This window comes from Tenebrio molitor, chromosome 4 (genome assembly GCF_963966145.1).
Source record: "Tenebrio molitor chromosome 4, icTenMoli1.1, whole genome shotgun sequence".
NCBI classification, from domain to species: Eukaryota; Metazoa; Arthropoda; class Insecta; order Coleoptera; family Tenebrionidae; genus Tenebrio; species Tenebrio molitor.
The window spans coordinates 7,883,816-7,906,845 of record NC_091049.1 but is presented as its reverse complement, the minus strand read 5'-3'; the positions used below and the strand labels follow the sequence as shown (position 1 = coordinate 7,906,845).

General features: G+C 37.2%; 1 protein-coding gene and 1 pseudogene across 1 annotated transcript; one reads left to right on the top strand and one right to left on the bottom strand.

Annotated features, from left to right (window-relative positions):
- The window catches only part of LOC138128508 (transmembrane protease serine 9-like), a 35,926-nt pseudogene that overhangs the window by 1,267 nt on the left and 11,629 nt on the right, over positions 1 to 23,030 (top strand).
- On the bottom strand, positions 1,369 to 21,390 carry LOC138128507 (uncharacterized). Its single transcript, XM_069044722.1, has 2 exons — positions 17,451 to 21,390; positions 1,369 to 4,099 (listed from the first exon to the last, which is right to left on the bottom strand). Exon 2 carries the CDS (start codon positions 2,531 to 2,533, stop codon positions 1,976 to 1,978), a length of 558 nt encoding a protein of 185 aa, XP_068900823.1. The 5' UTR covers positions 2,534 to 4,099; positions 17,451 to 21,390; the 3' UTR covers positions 1,369 to 1,975.

Genomic DNA, 23,030 nt, shown 5'->3' with positions numbered 1-23,030 from the left:
ATCAGGGCTGCTCATTTGTTTATCGGGCGGGGCGAGTACTCGTACTCATTGCACAACTCCGTCGCGATTGGTGATCACAATTGATTGAGGGTCGCTGAGTGTTATCAGGGCGCCTCGTTTGATTGCAGTTGTTTATTGAGATGAGGACTGAGTCCTAGAGGGTTCTGTAGGAACCCTTCCCATTTCTCCTAATAACCCCGGACAGAGCTCAATAAGTTAATAATAATTGATAATGACATTAATAAAGCGGCCTGTAGATATTGCAAAGCTGTAATTTCTCTAGGAGGGAAAACGCAGCATCAAAAGGACTACCACTAATATGTGGGCCCACGTAAACGGTTCCACCCGGAAGTTCTAGAAAAAGTCACCCTTGGCGAGGAATGTTTGACAGATATGGAAGGCCCTTTTCCAGCGAAAAAACAAGCAACAATTACAGAAGTATTTTCACGATCTGCTTCATACAGCTCGGACCATCCTCGAGCAAAAGAGATAACAAAGTTAATTGTTGAAGAAATGTGCCTTGACATGGAACCCTTGGATCATGTAAATAAAAAAGGCTTATGAAAAACATTTGTCCCAAATATGAAATGGTATCAAGAATACATATAACACAATAGTAGTTTTTGTAATTTGCCTCCATTTTGATTCTCTAATAGACATATTAACGAACGCGACGTCATCATCTGGGATGTCCATATAGCCATTATTTCACGGAACATTTTACGAAAATTTTTAGGTTGGCAAAGCTTGATCCGTCATGCGTGTCAGTTAAAATTACAAAATGTAACAAAGAATTATTTATCAGGATTTATCAGGCAACAAATTCGCGACCGTATTTTTGGCAATTTCACGTACTTTTCAGCGGGCGTACATGAAAGATTATCTTCCATATTCGTGTTTTGTGACAGAATTTGGATAAAACAAAAGGCGACTTTGAAGACTTGATAAAATTTTCACTTTTAAAATTAAGACATTACCAACCGCCACAAAAATCCCTAAATCGAGGAAACTAAACATTTTTGTTTAAAAACATCTTAAAAAGGGCATATTACAAAAAATAGTATAAAAAACTCGTTTCATAAGACCTTGAAGCACTCATTCTTTAAAATAACTCGTGGCTAGGCCACTCGTTTTTTAATCTTGCATTCGTGCTTCAAGACTGGTCTTATGAAACTTGTCTTTTAATATACTATTATTTGACGAGTTTGTTTGTTAATTGGGCCTTTTTTGGCACGCGTGGCCCATTTTAAAACGCGAGTGATGTGCCGATTGTCATTTGTTTATAAAAAATCTAGGAGAAGATAAAAGTCAATTTGTGACGGGGTTCTTGGATTTTCTCTGGGGCTCGATGAGAAATCACTCACACACTTTATCGCAGAAATCGTATATTTACAATATGTACAAAGATGTAACGTACTAAACACTTTGGAACGGAGCAGCAGGTTCTCTTTCCAGGGAGTCGTCCACGCAAGGGAGCAACTGTGTCGGAGCGGAGAAACGCTGGTCACTTTTCTGTCCTAGGTAGTCGTCCTCACAAGGGAGCAACTGAGGACTATGGCAATTTACACAGGGGGGCGCTGCTGAGGCTTGAGGCCTTTTCAGCGCTGGGATTATTTTAATTACAGTGTTATGCTTAATATTAGACAGTGATTTGGGTACAATACAATATGAATACAGTAGAGCGGAAAAAACAAAGAAGAATACCTACAATGGAAGTTAAATAATGTTTTAATGGTAACAGTGAACTTATATACTAGGTGAGGCAGATGGGGCTGGGGGGTACAGATGGTGTCCTGGGCGTCCTTGAGGTTCCTGTGGATGGATGGTTCTGCTACTGGGTTGTTCTTTTTTCTTCTGGGTCCTGTTGTTCACGTATCTGGAATGGAGAAAGAAGAGCAGAAAGAGAACAAGGGAGGTTAGAAGGGCTTACCGGGGTAGATGTCCTGAATCCCGGTAGTCCTGGCGTCTTCGACGGCTACCGCATGGTCAAGGGGGTTGAGTCCACAAGCTCCTGGAGGTCGTCTGGTAGGTCGGTGTAGGCTGGTGAGAGGAGAGCTGTTGGCGGGTGTTTTAGCTTGCGCTTGGGAATTTTCGGGATTCTGTTGAGGAGGCGGCCGTCTCGTGACGGGTATTTAAACGAGGTGGACAGGGTTTGGATGGCGAGGGCGTTGTTGGAGTTTAGGGTGCGTGTCACGTAGCGGCTCTGGAGTTCTTTGAGGCGGGATTGTGTTGGTTTCCTGGTGGAAGTTGTCGGAGGGGAACCTGTCGGGGAGTCGAAAGATCCTGCGGAGATTTGGCGGAGGAGGGCCGGGTATAGGGTGGCGTAGATGGGGGCGCGGTATTCGATGACGGGACGGATGAAGGATTTGTAGGTGTGGTACAGGGTTTTCGGATCGCCCCCACGGATGCGCCCTCGAATTCTGTACAGGAGGTTGACGCCGAGGTAGCGGATGTGTTGAAGTTTGGGGATGGCCTGGTTGTTGAGTAGGAGATGGGGGGCTTGGTGGCGGGACCTGGCTCGGGAGTAGGACATTAAGATGGACTGGGATTTGAGAGGGTTTGGCTTGATTCTCCAGGTGTGTGTCCAGGTGGTGATGTCGTTCAGATGGCCCTGTAGGATCCTGGCGGCGATCGCGGGGTTTCTCTGGCTTGTCCACACGGCGGTGTCGTCGGCGAAGAGTCTGGTCTTCGTCCGGGGGGCATCTGTAACAGGAAAATCTCTGCAGTATACAATGTAGAGAAGGGGGGGAAAGGATGGAACCCTGAGGGACCCCTGCTTGAAGAACGATTGGGCGGGACTTGATGTTCTGGATTTTGACGCTGCAGGTCATCTAAAAGGAAGTGTGTTTTTAATGGGACGTGATCGGAAGTGACGGTTGTTCCTATGCTGCAATGGGGGTACAAGAAGGGGACGAAGTTTTCTGTTGAGAGGATGTGATCTGTGATGGAACAACCTGTGTGACTTAAAAAAGTGTGATCGGTGTTGTGCAGACGGCACAGCGGAAGAGTGGTTATAAGGGAGTTCAGTGACCTGCCGTTGGGGTTCGTTCGAGTGTCACCGCAGTCTGTGTGACGAGCGTTAAAATCTCCGAGGACGATTGCAAAGTTATGTTGGGCCGCGTAGCGAAGCAGATTAGCGGAAACTCTGTCTTGGGGGCGGTTGTAGTAGGAGATGATTAGGATGGACATGTTTTGGAGGTGGAGGTTGACTGCGACGGCTTCTAGATGGTTGAGGTGGTTAGGGAGTGTGTGGGACGTCGCGGATGACCACCGAGAAGGTGGGTTTTTTGGAGGCAGACGAGAGGCCGGCGGTTTTGCGGTTGATGGGGGCATAATTTATGGAGGTGCTGTTGGCGGCGACCTGAAGGGTCTTGAGAAAATTGGGGGCGCGGGGGGTGTTTGTGATTAGAGCGCGGTTTTGTTGTAATTGACTCGCAGCCGCACCGATTTTAGACCGAGAGTGGTGACTACAAAGTTGTAAAAGGCCTTCTGTTGGCTGGGATTTCTTTAACGGTATATTTATAATCGGGGGCGGGTTGACTAGTTTGGGTTCGCGGGGTGTTGCTTGTTGTGGATAATGCCGGGGATGAGGCCCTCGAGGATGAGGGTGATTCCTCGGGGGTTGGGGAGCGTTTAGTTTTAGTGGGTTTGGACTCACCGGATCGTTGAAGGGTCCTCGACCTGGTTGTGGGGGTTTTGGGGGCCTCAGCGGTGGTCCTCGGCTTAATCTCTTCGGATGTTTGGGGCACTTTGTTTGAGGTTGGTGAATCAATTAAAGTTACTTTAACTTTCTGTTTTCGGCGGCGCGAGGAGCTTCGAGCTTCCATGCTCGCCCGACACTATTACCGTAAGGACACTTCACTGCACTTTCACTCCGACACACGTCCGACACGTTCGGGTGTTCAAGGTAGAATGATTCTCTTCTCTGGGGTTGGAACTCATGGTCTTATACTTTTCCCGTCGGGAGGTCTCGGTTCTTGTCGGCCGGTACTGCTTGTTCCGGGGGTAGTTCAAGAGGGGGTGATGCGTGGGCCGGTGAGGGTGGCGCGACTGGAGCGCTACTCTGGTGGACGCTCGGATTATAAATTGAAATTAATACCTAATAACGAAGAGAAGTATATTTCCTTCAGTAAAATTTTAAGAATGGATGATAATGGATATATCGAATTGAGATTTATCGATTCATTTAGATTTTTAGCAAGTGGCCTAGACAATTTGTTATCTAATCTAGAATCAAGTCAATTGACATAAATAATTAAATACTTTTCAAATCATAAATTAGATATGTTATTTAGGAGAGAAAAAAGCAAGATAATTAGAAAAGGAATATATCCCTATGAATACATGGATTCTCTTGAGAAATTTTCTTCCATCAATAGATAAATTTTATTCTTCGCTCACAAAAGAAGGAATTTCTCAAGAAGAATTCAAACATGCAATGAAAGTATGGAAATATTTTTAAATTAAAAACTTGGGTGAATGGCATGATTTATACTTAAAACTAGATGTTTTGCTTTTAACTGATGTATTTGAAAATTTTAGGGATTTATGTTTGGAAAAGAGTTATGGACTGGATCCTGTTTGGTATTATATCCTGTGATTCAAAAAACCTGTCATCAAAGCGTGCCATGAAAAAAATTACGTAAACTCCATCCATTTTCAATATACACAACTAAATCTAGTGATTTTAGTAACTTTTGTGGTGTAATAGGATACAACTTTTTTCTACTGTAAATGCAATGTCAGATAATAATTCAGGTTATGTGTATTTTGAAGAGGTTATAATGTACGATTATTGTCATTTTTGACAAATCTCTAATCGAACCCCGCAATCCAAGCAAAGCAAACTAGTTTTGAATATTTTACTTAAAATATGGTATCTACAGGTTAATATTAAATACCGGCATTGAAACCAGCAAGTAGGTGTACCTTAATAAACATAATTAGATTTTAACGAAAAGATTTCAGAGCAGGACACAGAGGGGAAACATGATACATTCAAAATAAATAGTGCTCAGGAGCAAACCCTCTCAAGTCAAGCCTGAAGGCCGGCGGTCTTGTAATTAAAAAAAGCGCACAACGGCGCAAATATTTCTTCACTGTTCCATCGTGCGTCGTTTCCATTCTGTGCCTGTGCCCCCGATCCAGAAATTACCCCGTATTTTTCCTTCAGATATCTGTAGGAGATTGAAGCTAACATTTTAAACAGATCAATTTAAATTAAAAGTGGATTCATCAACTTTCGGCAAAAATTTACCCAACCATTCGGTAAACTGGCATCCTCCCCAAATTTGGACCATTCACGTCCCAAATGTTTTGAAAACACCGGTGAACGCTTTGTTTTATCTCTAAAGTGAGGCATTTTCTCTTTATAACCTTGACTGTGGCCTCCATGATATCGCTACTTAATCGTATTTTTTTCAATAATTATAATCTGGCAGTGTCAAATTTTTTGACAAATTCAAAACGTCCGTTTTGAATGTTCAATATTAGAAAAAATAAAACACTTTCATTGCAATACAAAAAAAGAAAATTCCCTAACAGTAATGTATATTGAAAATGGATGGAGTTTATGTCTAATCATAACGTTCGAACTTTGTTTAGGGACCCTAGAACTACGAACGCATTCTTGAATCTTGAACTACTGAGAACTCGGTAGGTAGTTAAAAAAAACAGATTTCAATTTAATAAAAGGGCTTTTCTATGGAAACAAATGTACTTCATTGATTTAATAGATATTTATACACCAAGTGAGTTAAACCAATGTTTATTCAAGAGAAGAATGTTTAGCTCAAGAGCGCGAAGCGCGAGTGAGCTAATTCTTCGAATGAATAAACATTCGTTTAACTCACGCGGTTTATACAATATTTTATTCAATTTTGCGACAGACACTTTCAATTCACGAATTATTATGAATTATGCAAAATACTGCAACAAAAATCAAGTCTGTGACAGTGGCAACACTTCCGTGACAACCATTTTGCTATAAACAATTATTTTTGTGTCAATAATTTTCGTGAAAAATGTCGGAGTCAGAAATATGCGACGAAACGAGATTTTTGTTCCGGAGCATGTAATGAATGAAGCACTAGAAGCAGTAGGCAAAGTAGTGCCAGTAAAATGTAAAATATTGTACGAAAAAGAGTATAATTGTTTGTGTAATTGGAGAAATAAGAAGAACGACCCCCCGGTCGACGTGAAGATAATTTTGGCTTATATTTCGGAGCGATCAAAAACTGTAAAATCGTCTTAATTGTGGTCATACCGTTCACAGCTGACGAAAATGTTATTGATTAAGGAAAATGTCGATATAAACAGGTTTGTGGATAATGTTTAACTATAGAATTTGTGCTAAATTAAGGTTTGTAGATTCCATCAAGTAGAAACATTTTTGAAGCAGCATTCTGTAGGACACAGGGCAAAGAAGTAGAAGGCTTTGACACGGGAAGAACAAGTTCTACATACATATACATACGAGTACATTATATATCTGTTTTTTAACAAAGAGTGAATTAAATTTTTTTTATCTAATCCCGTGGGATAAATGACACTTATCCCACTCATTTGAGTGGAATAAGGAACTTCATTACCGGACGCATTTCATTACTCCACTCAGTGGGATAAGTGAGCTTCATTACCCCACTCAGTGGGATAAGTATGTTATTATTCCACTGAGTGGTGTAATGAAACTGGCGGAAATAAATAAGATTTACCTTTTTTTTTTGATTCGGGGCGGTCTTAGATAAAATTTTGTACATAACACGTGGGCTAAAGCATATTACAGGAAACTCGTGTGATTACAGATTACACTCGAGTCCTGTAATATTGCTTTTATCCCACTAATTGTGTAAATAACTATTAAATCGCTAGTGAGTTAATTTTTTTTTAACTCACTCTACCGAATAAACAATTGTTTACCTTGGTTGTTATGAAGTTGATAAATACGGTTTAAAACGTCAGAATTGAATAAAAATAATTATTAATAACATTCATAAATAAAACTTAGATGATGTGTTATGTGACCACCACGTTCACGGGTTCACGCATGCATAACCTAACTTTTTTTTTAATGGTGTCAACAACATTTTCCAACATCGCAACATCCACAGCGAATTATTGATTCATTCAAGTTTGTTAGCTATGATTTGCCGAAGATCATCCATATCAACCACAGGTGCACTGAAAATTGAATGTATGGCTACAAAAAGAAGTCACATGGGGTTAGATCACAAAACGTGGGAGGCCACTCATGTGGCATATTTAAACTAATAAGGTGGTTGTCATAAAATTTCATTAAAACACGATTAAACACTGAAGAATGTTTTTTCCACTACATATTGCACTATTGTTATGAAAATTCTCCATAAACCACTAACAGAATTATTGTTGTGTTCAAAGTCGATCATTTGGATGTATAATTGTCCGTTTCCTCTAAGGTTATATTGGGGCCGTAGAATTATCCCCATTGTGTAAAAGTCGATTTGTCTACAATAGAAAACATTTTGTGGTTGTAAACAAGCAGGTAAACCCGGCTGGCTGTTTCGTTCAAAGTGGGACTGGGGCAAATTTGTCGAAATATGAATTCCAATTTATAAATTTTAGTTTGTAGAGATTATGTTGAAAAATAAGCTTGTTTTCTTGTTGTAGTGGTAATGTTTATGATTATTCTTGGAACCCGGGATTATCAGCTTTCTCTACTTGTGAGAGATGGCATTTTGTGATTACCTGTGGAGATAATTACTGTTAATAGGTCACCTCCCTTAGCCCCTTCTGTTTTTTTTCCAAGAAAACTTTCTCGAAATAATATTTAAATCCCAATATTTGCTTCAACCCTCTCATTTTGACTAAAAATTCTCTAGTGGTTGTTTGTGAGTGAATATATAAAAATTTGTGATGGAAGCAATATTTCGTCCTTGGGAGTGTGAAGCTAGTACCAGTGCTCCACCACAAGCTGCTGCCAATGTGGATCATGTTGAAGAAAATGATGGAAGAAAACGGGTTCATCTGCTTCCCGAATCTAAACAAATTGTTTACAACGTGTATGAAGGTCTAGTCGCAAGGGGGTGCTCTAATCCTATTAAGGAGACCAGCGAATTAACCAGGGTACCATATACTTCGGTTCAGAAGATAATAACAACTCCAAACTTTGAAAAAAAGGAGAGAAAGATCAAGAAGTTTCGGCGGATTAGCGAAAATCTAGGAGTGGAAATTAAAAATATTATTTATGAATCCTACAAGAATAATGTGGTTCCAACAACTAAAAATCTAATGGGAAAGCTTGAAGAGAAAGGATTTGAAATTCGTTACTGTGAAGACACATTTAGATTATATTTAAGAAGTATAGGATTTTTTTATCGGATGTTGGATCGACGTCTAGCAATTATGGAGACATCCCGCCTTAAAAAACTCAGATTTGAGTATATTCATCAAATTCGAAAATTTAGAGCAGAAGGCCGTTCCATAATTGTCCTGGATGAAACATGGTACGATTCCCACGACGTACTGAAAAAAGGCATTACCGATGGCTCCAGCAAGTGCGTCTTGAATACTCCTCCATCTCGTGGAAAACGAATTATAATTCTTGCTGCCGGAAGTGAAAATGGTTGGGTAGAAGGCTCGTTATTGTTATCTGCCAAAAATATCAAGGACTGCTCGGCCGACTATCACCAGGACATGGATGGGGCTCTTTTTGAAAGTTGGTTTCAAAACCAGTTGTTGCCAAACATACCGCAAAACTCAGTAATAGTAATGGACAATGCGAAGTACCACTCAAGGCATCTTATTAAAAAACCGTCGCAGGCAACGCGAAAAGATGAGATTTTAAATTTTATGGCAAGTCACAACATCGCAGTTCCACAGAAAAATACTAAAAAAGACTTACTGGAGATATTAAAAAACCATGACATTCCGCAACAGTACGTTGTGGATGAAACTGCAAAAGAGAGAGGACACACTGTTTTGAGACTACCGCCATACTATTGCGTGCTGAATCCAATAGAATTAATATGGAGTAGTTTGAAAAGAGGCATTCGGCAAAGTAACGTAGCCCCAAATTTAAGTGCAGCTGTTGTGGAGTTGATAAGACAGGAGGTGAAAAAGATTGACTCAAACCTCTGGAGAAATTGTTTTCGCCACGTAATCAACGTGGAAAATTTTTATTTGTCCCCCACAATGCCCGAATTAATCATAAATTTAGCTAAAGATAGTGACGACGACGAAACTTTATATTTTGAAAATAGTGATATTTTACATATAGGTATATGTATATAGACCTGTAAATATTTCTTTTTATAAAACTTTTTTTTTCCAAGCGTTTTCTTTAATTCTCCCTTAAACCCGCCCTTGTACATCCACCCCAACCGCTTTTAAAATTTGATTTATTGCAGCGGCGCGTGGCTTCTGAAACCCACACAAAAGGGCAGCTTATTAGGAGGTAACTACTTTTACGGCCCCAATACAACCTTAGAGGAAACGGACAATTACTTCATGGACTAGTTGTGGATGATAAGGATGTAAATGATCTTGATCTTGTTTCAGAATACGCTGACAAGTGGTATAGCCCATAGGACAGATTGAATTGTAAATTGAACTATTTCTATTTGTCTGTTCCTCAATTACTTGTCGTACTGTTTCACTGTTTTCTTCATTTCCCACCTTTGAACTCCCATTACCTTCTTTACGTCCTACACTTCCAGTTTCCTTGTAAAGTGCACAAGACGATGTACTTTTCTGTTAAATCTATCAAAATGTCGATCACTTCTACAAAAGTTTCCTGGAAATCTTCAAAAGCATTACGTGTTGAATAAACCCACTGCCCATCCATTTTTATGCCGTTTCTAAAATAAGTTTCCAACATTCAGCGTTTTTGGTGGTCGGTGAAAGCCATAACGTTCAAATTTTACAATAATAAATTAATAACCTATAAGATTCACAATCTTAAATCTGTCAGAATTGACGCAAGCTACGACATGCCTGTCATATCTATCTTTGTCTTCCATGACATACTTTGATGAAGGTTTTTTTGAATCACACGTTACAACTCCGGAGTTAGCTTGGGACTGTTTGCTCAAATATACTTCAGTGGAATTGGAATTATTAACTGATTATGAAATGTACCTATTTGTTTTTTGAAAACGGAATTAGAGGAGGTATTTCACAGTGTGGTAACAGGTATTCGCAAGCAGATGAAAATACTCAGATTATCTATACCGGGTGTCCACTCTCAAAGTCGAACATAGGCAATTAACACTGCATTCAGTTTATAGATATTATGCCATTATTTCGATACATCAATATTTTTAAGGAATTAAATTATAATATTAAAGTAATTAACAGTTTAAGCAGTTTTTGTTATAAATTCTTTGAAAAAATTACAATTACAATTAATTTGCTGAATTTAAATTTCCCTTTATTTCAAATGTTATTAAAAATTCCAGCCCAGATATGAATCTTTTGAGGATACCGAGTTCTAGTAGGAATATTTACTCGAAGGTTTTCTTGAGCCCAATATCGCGAGTTTGGTACATTTGGTTCGTTATTTAGTGTAAAAGTAGATTCGTCTGTGAAGCAAATTGTCGACAGAAAGCGACGATCATTAGCACGCTCCTGTATTTCATAACAGGTTTCACTCTTACTTTCTTCATCAACAGCAAAAATCTGTTGATGACACTGTGTCTTATAGGGATGATATTTGTACTTCCTGAGGATATTCAGTATCCGCGATTTACATAAACTTACTTCAAGAGAAATTTAATTGTATGGAGTATGTATTCATTTTTCCGTAAATAATTTTGACAGTAATTTACCAAAATTCACTGACTTAACTCAACAAATTACTAAATTTTTTGACAAATGCTGTCCAATTTGAAAATCATGGCATGTCATATTTAAAAATCGCCAAGTTTTAAATTAGTATTTTAAAATAAAAATAGCACCTTTAATCTTATTATTAGTATCATTTCAAGCGCAATAATTTTATCTTTCTATTGATACCATTACCTTACCTGTAAGTTCAATTGGCGAGCAGGAATCAGCAAAAACGTTCAATACAATGTTAATTGCCTATGTTTGAATTTGAGAATGCACAGACTATATAGATGCTAATAATTTATATAAAAGACTTTAAATGGTTGACTTGTGATGAAATTAAAAATGTTGACGGTATATTGTTATCAGATAGTGATACGGGTTATGTTTTAGAAGTTGATTTAGCATTCCCTGTAGACTTGGCTAGTCATAACAAATTCAATGACTTGCCTTTGACTCCGGAAAATAGAATTCCTCCGGGCGGAAAAGTAGAAAAACTGCTTTGTCATTTCTATGATAAGAAAAATTATATAATTCATTACAACTTTACAAAAGCTTAGGTATTAGAATAACAAAGGTTCACAGAGGTATAAAATTTACTGAGTCAAATTTCATAGCACCATATGTAAAATTTAATACTGAACACAGACAAACGGCAAAAAATGATTTTGAAAAAGATTTCTGGAAATTAATGGTTAATGCCCCATATGGTAAGTCTATGCAATCTGTCAGAAACCAACAAAATATTAAATTATATTGTGATGAAGAAAAATTACAAAAAGCGATAAACAAACCTAATTTTAAACACACAACTATAATTAGCAAGCACCTGGCAGCAGTTCATAATTATAAAACAAAGTATTGTTTAATAAACCAATTTACATTGGGCAAGCTGTACTAGATTTATCAAAATTGTTAATGTATAACTTCCATTACAATGTAATTAAAATAGTATAGTAGGTATGTTATGAGGAGCAAAAATGAAGTTTTATGTGCCGCGGCTGGTAGATTGGCTGCCGAACGCAGTGAGGCAGACAAACCAGCCAAAGCACATAAAACCATTTTTGCTCCGAATAACATATACTATGTATTTTTTCTTCAAACCTTCATAACAAATTATTTAAGACATGTTAAAAAACCTGGTAGGAATTTCAAATGATTTAGCTATAGTGAAATTTTTTTAATAAACAATTGTCAGTGTCAAAATGAAGTAAAAAACCATACTGTACCACCCTAAAATTTGGACATATGGACCAGCTGTATAACAATTTGACACCAAATCATGGTTAAGGTTATGTTCACTTCACTTCCCGTACTTTTCTTCCGTGAATTCATTTTCAAAACAAATTTAATGAGAAATCAGGAGAAACCTTTTCGAATTTGAAATACACTCTCGCTCGTTAGGGCGCAGGCTCAGTTACATAAAAAAATGTTGACACTCAATGTGACCAATCGTATTATCATGAAAATCACAGTTTGGCTCATACCAACAAGACAACGTTTTGACAATTGTTTATTAAAAAAATTCAACTATAGTTTACTTTACTGCCACTCGTCAGCGGAGATAATAACTTCACGGACGCCCTCAGCGGAGATAATAACTTTATCTGCGGCTCTCAGCGGGGATAATAACTTTATCTGCCGCTCGTTAGCTCGTTAGATGCCATGACAATGAAGTGACACTTTAGCATTATCAATGCAGCAAGATAATGTCACAATTTACGGACGTTTGAAGAAAAAAGAATTTAATAAAAGCATAAAACTTCTTTATGGAGATACCGATAGTTTTGTATATGAGATTAAAAAGGCAGATTTCTATGAATTTATGAAAAACAATTCCGACTGTTTTGATACATCTGATTATCCAAAGGATCATCCATTATATTCTGATAAAAATAAGAAAGTAATAGGAAAATTTAAAGATGAATTGAACCGTATTAAGATATTAGAGTACATAGGTTTAAGATCAAAAATGTACAGTTACAGAACCGAAAATTCTGTTTCGAAAAAATTAAAAGGTATCAAGAAAGCAGTATTGAAGAAAGAAATAAGTTTTGAAGATTACAAAAATTGCTTGTTTAATCAAAAAGAATACTTCCATAGACAGAAAGTGATCAGGAGTCATACCTAAACATGATATATTTACTGAAGAAGTAAAGAAAAAGTCTCTAAGTTGGAAAGATGATAAAAGATACCTTTTAATTCTACAGATACATTAGCTTATGGGCACGTATTAGTTTCTGGAAATTGTTGAATAAATCGCTATTTTTTTATTAGTGTTGAAATAATAAATTACCATAATACATATGTATAAGAACAAAAATAATAATTTTTAATTTATTAACTTGTTGAATAAGACTTGAAAACTTTTTTCGAAATTTTGGATATTCCTCATTGAATATACAGGGCAAGTCACATAAGGCTTATTTCTGAATTTATTTTGTACGCAACCAAAAATACCTACTAATGACGCTGACCACTTGATACCGTTTATAATATAATTTAATTTAGTAATCAACGTAGGTAGGTATGTAATTTGGCTAAAAATGTCAAAATGACGTTATCCTGTCCTGATTAATGAAATCAAAAATTAAATTCAGCAACTGTCATTTTGACATTTTTAGCCAAATTACATACCTACGTTGATTACTAAATTAAATCACATTATAAACGGTATCAAGTAGTCAGCGTCATTAGTATTTTTGGTTGCGTACAAAATAAATTCAGAAATAAGCCTTATGTGACTTGCCCTGTATTTAAATTCTTGAATATAACGTGCCTTCAAATAAATTTATATTTAGAGCAACCTATGGAAGTTAAATTGTTTGCAACATTTTTACAGCGTAGAAAATGACACAAGAATCGTCTGGTCTGACATTTAACGAAATAAAATTAGGTTAGAAAATATTTTTAATTTTTGTAGTGCATTCATCTCAGATAATTGAAATTCACATTAATAAATAATCCAAACATTATTCCAATCACAAATTATTTGTTAACTAATGGCTTTTCGCCAATATACGGAAGATGATGTTTCAGCTTTTTGAAATCTTTGTGAGGCAGTGTTGCAAATTTTAATTAATCTTCGGGAGAAAAATACCCCAAATTCGAACGTCGAATAAGATCGCAAAATTTCAAAAGCACCAAAGTCAAGTAACTGTTAACATAAAGAGAACAAGTAAATGGGATGTTACACGGTTAGTTCATATTCTCCGTTCGGTTTCAGTATTTATATTGAACGAAAATTGAAACTGAACATGGAACTAAACAGACAGTCTGAAAGTACCCACCTTAAGCAAATTGACAAATAGTTAGTCGTATCAATTCATTTATTTCTTTAAACCATAAAAGAGAACATAATATTAACAATGCTGTGAATAAGAATTGTAAATTAAGTATTGCACATAACCTCACACAATAGGAGATAACAATTTTATACATAAGTTAGAGTATGTGTTGAAAATGTGCACCCTGTTCTTGTAAACACAACCTAGTCCTTCATCTAATTGCATTAGTGACATTTTCTAAAACAATAGGTTCGATTCCGACCCAGGGCGAAATTAAAAAATGAAAAAAAAAAAAAAAGGCTATATTCTGTCTCGTGATTCGGAAGTCACGTTAAGCCATTGGTCCCGGTCTATTGAGTTGGTCATCCTGCCCCTCATAGATTTGTAAACCAGTCCTAGACTGTGTAACACATTTTTTTTTTATTTATTTTTTTTTTTATTAATTTCATTAATTTTCTGTTATCCTATTTCGTAGTCAAAATTTCATTTCTGTATCTTGCAGCATTGATATTTCCTAAAAAACATTGATTATTATTTAATTACTAAAACATTATTACAATTGTTACCTTCAAAAAAGATTGGACCAATAATTCTGGGTTGGCTAATAGCAGCCCAAATGCCTACTTTCTGGGGGTGGGTACTGGAGTGTTTCAATGAAAAAATGTGAATTTTCTGAACTCCACATTCTTGTATTTTGAGAGTTGACATATCCACTAAGTAGGCTTCATCAGTGTAAAAGATTTTATCAAGGTGAACATCTAAAGTATTCAGAAACCATTGACAATATTCTAATCTCTTGGGGGAGATCAGCTGGATGTAATTCTTGAACAGATGTGATGTGAGACCAACAGACACACCAAGTTGTTGTGATAAATGTTCAATTGAAGTGCCTGGGGCTTCTTCCATTGCTTAGTCTCGCCTCTTCAATCACTTCTGGAGTTCTTTTTTTTTGGCCTGCCGCTTCCAGGTTTTCATCCCACAGATCCATTTTCTTGGAAATTCTTTAAGGAAATGTTTAAAGTTTGTCGAAACTGCGTATATTCCACTGCAATGTCTGGGAATTCTTCTCCAAACTCTTCCATACATAACGCAAGGGAATACTGCCCAACTCCATCGATTTTCACACCATTTCCAAATAAGACATTACCATGAAGACTTTATGTTGTTCAGTGAAAGCCATTGTTCACAAAAATGTCGGAAAACAGTAAAACACTGACGCAGATTTCGTTTTAGTTCTGACAAGAACTGATTTTTTGTACGCAAGACGAGGAATAAAACGAATAAAATCACAAATACAGCTCAATCTGAAAACGGGAAAGAGAACGAATGTCAAATGTCAAAATTTTAATATGAAATTGAGAATAATTGGTTGCTTACGAAATTATCTCCACTGTTAACGGAATTAAAACGTCGTCAACGCCTACTCTAAATATAATTATTTTTGAAGGCACGATAGTACTTTCCATTTAATTTACAATTTTTGAGTCTTTTCATTTATTGCTCTCATATTTTTAGTATGTCTTTCAAATATTTTCAGAGTTCTTTTCTTTACATCATCAATGTTTGATGGTATTACTACTGTTTTGTTTCTTAATTCTGCTAGTTTCTTAGGAATTATTGTAGTTATCCTCTACGGTAGTTATCTAATTTATATTCCAATTCATCTATTTTATTATTAGCGGACTCTAGTTCACAGTCAGTCATAATTAATTGTTCAAGGAATAAATTAGCTGTTTTTCTTGCAATAAAGGGTGTTTTTTTTTAATTTGGCGTCGAAGTAGGCGTTGGAGAGTCGATTGAGATCGCACCACTCGTGTAAAAGCGTAAGATTTAAACAGCTGATCCGTGATCCGTGATCCGTAATAGTCAAGGACGATACATTAAGAAACGCAATGTGAGGATACATTAAGAAACGCAATGTGCCGTTTGGTGCCGACCAATAAACAAGAAAGGGCTTGTGCTATTTGAAACAAACATAGATTTCAATGTTTACAGTTAATTGAAAACAATGTATGTACTTAGTTGAATTTTAAATTTTAATTCGTGTAAAACATTATAAAGCTTAGAACGACTGATGTTTGGAATTTCTTCATTATTTCGCACTTCCCTGTACACAGCATCAATTGTAGGAATTCTGTTTGCAGAGGAAAATGAGTGCACTGTTTTTCGAATGAGATATTTTTGATGTTCATCCAACTGAATCATTTCCTATCATGGTGGTAAGAGTTTATTTTGTTTGTAAGTAGAATATAATATAACAGGGGGTCTGTGTTAAATTATAAATTTGTTAAACTAGTCCTAGACTAATAACAACAGCCTTTATTAACAGGGACCCCTTCTACATCAATTAGTATAAAAGAGAATAACTTAATTATAAATTAACCAAAGATCATTGAAATTAACTAATACAATTAATAAGGAAAATCAGTAAATCATTGACATGGACATAGAATTATACATGGTATGTAAAGCAAAGTTCTACAAAAAATATCTCTTAACTTAAATCTAAAACTTCTCAGTGACAAACCAAAAATCTCAATCTTATGCAAATTAACTTCACAAGTGATACAATTATAAGTGTGTAAATATAATTGTTCTCCTTTCTTTTTTAGGCAAACTTTTTTGTTCCCTATTATGACGTTTTAATGTATGAAAGATACGTAATCTTACATACAATGACACAAGATAATCTTTTGGAAAATGTTGACAAGGATGTTGGAATTCTAGATGGATCATATCATTTTTCATATTTAACCCGGGCTGGGCAAGTATTGCAATATTTGGAAATTTGGTGATGAATATGTTCTCAAGTTGTGCCACGTAATGAGCAAAAGATTCATGTGGCATTTTCAACTGGCCAAAAGGTATGTCATCATCATAAGCTTTAAAATAACAAAAAAGAGTGTCCTGCGATAAGTTTCCGCAAGCAGTGGCATACTCAAAACAAACAGCGCAATTATGTTTATGCAAACATTTACCTATTAAGTAGCCACAAATATATCGTAAAATATTCTGCATCGATATGTCCCAATTTCGGTATTCTGTTGAATCAATTGCCACAGGCTGGTATAATGGTTTGTGAAATTTTATTATATTGACTAATTGACGAGATTCATCTATATTGGAGAAACCTTCAATGGCACTCAATACAGAGACCAAATCAGCAGCACAATTACCAGCAGGATTATGCTGACAATATCTTAAACAAAAATTTTTTTTAAAGGCTCTTGTAAGACTTGATTTTTGCCCAAGGGCGTTATCCCTCAATATTTGATAATTAATCGATCAGACTCATCGGTACACATTAAATTAGACAATCTCAGCTACAGTCATACGATAATCTACAATCGGACTCACCTCCACCTCATTCAGTCATTCAAAGGGTAAAGCACAGGTCCGGACTCGGGTTTGCTCAATGGGACGGTACAAACATGTAAATGATAAACACCTGACACATCTGTCGCGAATCAAGGTCATACAGTGACTCACCCGGGGGATTCCTCCCCCTAGCTTCTATCATGATGAGGGGCTTGAACCACGGGCGTCGTCTTCAGAGCGCTACGTTCCGGGATTGCGTTGGATGTTCTAGTAGCACCTGTAATAGCCCCGTGTGCAGTTTGGGGTGCACAGCCCGCCCGCAGTCTCCACAGAGGAAGACCGCCACGGCCAGAGTATGAGCCTACAACCCACTTCCATACGTTACTATGCCCCCTCAGTACCTGGGGGCCGGGATGACCTCATAACCTTTTAATCAAGCACGTATGATCGGTGCATTTGGTTGCCACCACCAGCCGTCCCTACGAGACGCGCCCGGTCAACGGCCTAGCCGTGTCATGAGCTAAAGGTGCCCCACCCGGACATCCGGTGCTCAGGAATCATACCATGGTATAGGGAGGTTTTACGCACTAAGGTACTGATCTATAGCCCAGGTTGCCCAAACCTGCTATCACCCAGTTACCAACACACCTGGTAACTGTATCTCTATTCACTACACCACTTCCGGATCACAATTATTCACCTGCCGTCACTCTCGTACTCGTACCTTGGACAGCCCGTCGGTTTCAGCTGCCAAGCCCACACTGACTCTCTCGCCTGTGGAACTGTTAAAAATCACCCCCGAGTGAAGGACCTTTCAGAACATAATTTATGAGCCACGTGTTTGGGGTGGAAGAGGTAGTTTTTCTGTTGCGTTTTTAAAATTCTCTTACACTCTTTTAAATTGTATGGGTGTTGGATTATAACGATTACCACTTTGTTTGCGAATAGCCCCAAAGAAATTTTCAATGATGTCTTGATTGAACCGTCTGGTTATTAAAGGTTTTTTTAAAAAATTGTGAATAGATATTAAGCTGTTAATTGTTATTTTCCAGCACCATAATGATTTTATTCTTTTAGTGACATCAGCCCCAGATGCATGTACTGTAACTAAGTCAAAGAAGTGTAACATATTTTCAATAAGTTCCATTTGCTTTCCAGTACCTGAGAAAATTGCTTTGTATGACATTTCATTAACTATGTGTCCTGTTGAATTTAGTATGTCAAACAAATTATTAATATTAGAAATAAATTCTATTGTGGCTTTAGCTGATTGTGGTAAAATATTGAGTGCCATTTCAGCCTCCATGCCAGCAGCAACTGAGTGGCTAAATAATTGAGCTGCCAATTGAACTTTTAATTTATCAAATGGTCCCGGACAAATATGGGTTCTCGTCAATTTAGGGGCAAATCGCAAACTGCGTTTAAAATCGCGTTCACAAAATTGGATTAAATAGCTTCTGTCAATCGCTTCTCCATTTTCAAGCAAAAAAATGTATTTTAAAAAATTATTTCTGAGAGCCTTTAGCAAATGGCAAGGATCAAATATGTAAAAAAATTTATTTTCATCTAGCAAATCTGAATCGGCATAGAAAAAAGGATGCTCTGGCGAAATATTTAAAATATTTGAAAATTTTACAAAATTGGATCCCACGTCGGAGATGAATGCTCGCACTTTAAAGTTTATTTTGCGTAATTCCCCTACAGCATCAAAAATAAGTTTTTTTAATTCATTTGAATTGCAGGTTGTATTGACATAAACATAAGCGATTGGTTGCTTCCAATTTTAAAAAATACCACGAGCCATTATGGCGAGAACATTATTCGCTGGAAGAAACTCTTTTTTGTCACCCACCTGATGAAAACCTATAACTTCATCTGCCCCAATGTCATAATAAAGATTGGACTCTATGCTCATTTCGTCAGCACAAATTACGCATTCTAGGGCCTCACTTGAAAAATGTTTGGCTTTTAACTTCATTATATTAAAAACAATTGCATTAATGCCCGGATTAATAACAACTTTTTCCGTCAACCTTTGTAATGTTCTAATGGTTGGCAAGAAAAAGGTTGTTCTAAGAAAACGATATGCCATTGGTGACAAAAAGAAAAGCTGTAACGCAAATTGTTTATATTCATTTGAATATCTCAATTGACTTTTGTTTTGCTGATTTAATGCAACTTGTGTCTTAACAATTGTAGCTAAATTAGGGGGTAATAATTTTTCGCTGAGATTATTAAATTGCATTACCATTTCCTCCATTGACTCTTCTTTTTGGCTTGATTTTTCTTTTTGCTTTTGCAGTTCCCGACGTAATCGTTGCTTTCGTGGTGTCCTGGCAGAAAGGGTTAATCCTGTTTGAGACGCAGTTGTCCCATAGTGTAAGACTTGGTTTTTGCCCAAGGGCGTTATCCCTCAATATTTGATAATTAATCGATCAGACTCATCGGTACACATTAAATTAGACAATCTCAGCTACAGTCATACGATAATCTACAATCGGACTCACCTCCACCTCATTCAGTCATTCAAGCGGTAAAGCACAGGTCCGGACTCGGGTTTGCTCAATGGGACGGTACAAACATGGAAATGATAAACACCTGACACATCTGTCGCGAATCAAGGTCATACAGTGACTCACCCGGGGGATTCCTCCCCCTAGCTTCTAACATGATGAGGGGCTCGAACCACTGGCGTCGTCTTCAGAGCGCTACGTTGCGGGTTTGCGTTGAATGGTCTGGTAGTACCTGTAACAGCCCCGTGTGCAGTTTGGGATGCACGGCCCGCCCGCGGTCTCCACAGAAGAAGACCGCCACGGCCAGCGTGTGAGCCTACAACCCACTTCCATACGATACTGTGCTCCCTCAGTACAGGAGAGCCGGGGTTACCTGCCAACCGTTCATCAAGCACGTATGATCTGTTACATTTGGTTGTCACCACTGGCCGTCCCGCTAAGACGCGCCCAGTCAACGGCCGAGCCGTGTCATGAGCCAAAGATGCCTCACCCGGACATCCGGTGCTCAGGAATTATACCATGGTATCTGCTCGAGGTTTTACGCATTGAGGTACTGATCTATAGCCCAGGTTGCCCAACCTGCTATCACCAAGTTACCGACACACCTGGTAACTGTATCTCTATTACCGGCTATCACTAGCCTAATTCACTACACCACTTCCGGGCCACAACTATTCACCTGCCGTCACTCTCGTACTCGTACCTTGGACAGCCCGTCGGTTTCAGCTGCTAAGCCCACACGGTCCCTGTCTCGCCTGTCGAACTCTTAAAAATCACCCCCGAGTCAAGGACCTTTCAGAACATAATTTATGAGCCACATGTTTGGGGTGGAAGAGGTAGTTTTCCTGTTGCGTTTTAAAAATTCTCTTACAATAGGAAGGATGGCTTACGCCGGAAGAACTTGCGGGGATTTCCAAATATATTTGTTTTGAAGTTGAAGGAATGGCACGGACTTCTTCGGCAAATATTGCAGACGTTACTGTGGAGGGTTTCTCACCAGGAGGCTGCACAGTTACTTCAGTCTGACTGAAAGTCGACAAAGTATCTCCAAGTGGTTTTTTTGGCGTTGCATCCAAACGTAGTCGACTTTTTTGCGAATTCGTAAACATTTCGTTGTCAAAATGTGCAGCACAAAGTCTATAATTCTCAGGATTAGCATATAGATTGTTTACTAAATCTCTTCGACCACAAGCGAGGGCCCATGTTTTGAATCTATAAAGCAAAGAACAATGTATGTATTAAAGAAATGTATTGAGTGCAGGGAGGGGAGTTACAATGAAGTCTTTTATTGAACTTTAGCAGTGAATTTCCATAAATCATGTTTTTTAAACATTTAGTGCGATTCTGTTTCAAAATTTAGCAAGATTGTTATTGAACAACCAATCAACAGCTTCATATCATAGCAACTGCAACATTGTTATATAGCAATGTTTGTAAATTTTAAAACACAATCGCACCAATTATTTCATTTTCCGTTATCTGTTTTAGAAAATTTATTCAAGATACCAAAGCCGTTGCATTTTCTAACAAATAAGTTGTTAAATCTTACCTTGATATATCACTTGGAAATCTAAAGAAACTATAGCTACTTGTGATTGTATGTATTATTATTACACTGACGGGCAGCACAGTATTTAGGTTTGGTTTTTTTACTTTTATTGTCACTCATTGTCTCTACACCTATCTAAAAGTCGTCTCACTTAACACTAAACTAACTTTAATTTGATACACAAAACTAACTCTAATTTGATACACTAAACTAACTCTAATTTGATACACTGTTGAAAATATAGAATTAATTTAATAAAAATGAGAACAAACAACCACAAGCGATGAAGACTGATCTTGAAATGAACTTCGTTGTTGGTTTCATTTCAATTTTGTTGTAAACAGACCATGAAGCAGTTATTTCAAGTGTTTTATTTTTCTCATACGATATTAAATTTTTATTTGATACCTACCCACTTCTTTGCCCACTTGGTGCTGAAACGAACTTCGTTGTTGATTTCATTTCAATGTTATTCTAAATAAACGATGAGGCAGTTATTCAAGTGTTTTATTTTTCTCAGACGATATTGAGATCTTTATTTGTACTTAATGTTAAAATAGTGAAACGCTTTTATGGGGAAATATTTATACTTTAAGCGAAAGAAAACCTTGCACTGTCAACAAACTCTTTATTCTTCGGCTGTGTGTTACAGAAGTGAATCAAGAATTATAATATTATTAAATGTTTATGCAGGAACTCGAGAATTATGACCCAGCTGGGGCACTCCACAAGGCGACACTTCATGATCCAGCTGCTTGCTCTTCACACGTCTACATGAAATATTGACGATATATTGTATACAATCTAACTAACCAGAGTAAATAAATTCTAAACATTTACTGAAGTCCATAAAATGTTGATAAATTATTCAAAATATAATAATTAACTAGAGCAAATAAATTCTGAACATCTAAAGCACATAAAATATTTTCGATACTTTATATGTACATATTTCTATTTATGTACAGTACACGCTATGAGAACCAATTTTACATTGACTTTGGTACCTACCTACTTGAAATATTGTTTTGTTTAGTTTCACAGGGATGCTTACGCCGATTTAAATTGTTTTTAGGCTGTTTTTTGTAGATTGTAAATTCTGTCATTATTTTCTTAAAAACTGATAATGATCAATGGATATTCTTGTAACAAAAGCCAAAAAATTAATAAAAGGTACCGAGTTTAGGTATTTAATACTCTTTAATAGTGTTTTGAATATTTACTGTTAATACTTGTTCAATTACTTTCTTGGTATTTAGTCTGAAAAAAAAATGTACAGGACGCTGTGGATAATAGTACATTATTAAATTTGGCGCAAATAAAAGTTCGTTGAGGGAGTACTATGACGTCATGTCAATAAAGGTGGTTTTGGCAAATCAAGCGAAGTGTCACTTCTCTGTATTCTCTGGTTTAACCTTCCTGTCTTTTGGTGTTGGCCGAATCACATCTGGGTATTTGCGCAGCAGTTGCTGGAACTGAGTGTCTGTGTCACCGAAAATGGCGCGAATACCGATGTCGTTTGAGTTTTTTGTCCGACACTGAATTGATAATTGAAAG

Bases quoted from the DNA above. Each gene is read 5' to 3' on its own strand.
- LOC138128507 (XM_069044722.1), bottom strand. From the start codon at position 2,533: ATGTCCTACTCCCGAGCCAGGTCCCGCCACCAAGCCCCCCATCTCCTA.